The sequence below is a fragment of the Penaeus monodon genome, chromosome 23 (assembly GCF_015228065.2).
Source record: "Penaeus monodon isolate SGIC_2016 chromosome 23, NSTDA_Pmon_1, whole genome shotgun sequence".
Classification (NCBI taxonomy): Eukaryota; Metazoa; Arthropoda; class Malacostraca; order Decapoda; family Penaeidae; genus Penaeus; species Penaeus monodon.
Genome location: NC_051408.1, coordinates 8,931,838 through 8,932,676, shown reverse-complemented (window position 1 = coordinate 8,932,676; position 839 = coordinate 8,931,838). Strand labels below are relative to the sequence as shown.

Sequence of the window (839 nt, the reverse complement as noted above, 5' to 3'; positions counted from 1 at the left end):
TTTCTAAATACCTCTATCTCTATCATTCTCTCTTCTTTTACTTTTGTTTTCACTTTGCAGAATTTCAAACAATTAATTTTTTTTCAGCTTGGAAGGCAGAAGCAACAGCAACAACAACAGTGTGGTTCACAGTACCCAGGCTTCCACTGTGCATTCTCACACAAGCAGTGGACTGGGAGGGGCAGCTGGGGGCTCTAGCACCCCAGGAACGCCAAGACGAGATGAAGAGCTTGGTGAGATTCTGCTTTAGCAACAGCAGTCCTGAGAAGATTCTGCTCTGAATATCGTGTTCTTGTGGATAGATGAGTCGTTCTTCATGTCTTGACTGATTTGAGCGCAAACCTGATATATTGTTTTGATTCCTAACACGATTGAATTGGTGATACATCTGATGTGTCACTTAGGATATTCTGGAGTTTTACCTTAAAAGGAACTCCATAGCTCATTAAATTGAAATGATTATGGATAACTTGTTGACTTGTCAGTGTGCCTGCACAAAAAAAGCATCTGTTGTCTCGTTTGATTGTATGTTAGCAATGATGCAGTCTACCAAGTTATTCGCATGATGAGAGCCTTGTATGGATGTGTCACACCCACCCTCACTGCATCCAGAGTGAGAGATCTGGAGATGTGCACACTACCTAAATGTCAAGAGACTTGTAATTTCTGTTGTGATACCCCAGCTGCATGTTTTCTGTTATGTTCGTTCAGCTTTGCCACTTGTGTTTTATCCAACCTCCAACCCTCACGAGTCACTGTGAATCTGCATCTGCTTTACCTTATACATGACTGAAAAGCAGAATGTATTCACCACATTCACCTGCTGTCCGCTCATTTAT

The 839-nt window shown here is 41.8% G+C and overlaps 1 protein-coding gene across 3 annotated transcripts in view; it reads left to right on the top strand.

Annotated features, from left to right (window-relative positions):
- Nucleotides 1-839, top strand: part of LOC119587785 (angiomotin-like protein 1) — a gene marked incomplete at its 3' end in the record, with an annotated part of 21,952 nt that overhangs the window by 19,968 nt on the left and 1,145 nt on the right. For all 3 annotated transcript variants that reach the window (XM_037936483.1, XM_037936481.1, XM_037936482.1), the window contains 1 exon segment: nt 88-233. In XM_037936483.1, the coding sequence (XP_037792411.1) occupies nt 88-233 (146 nt within the window).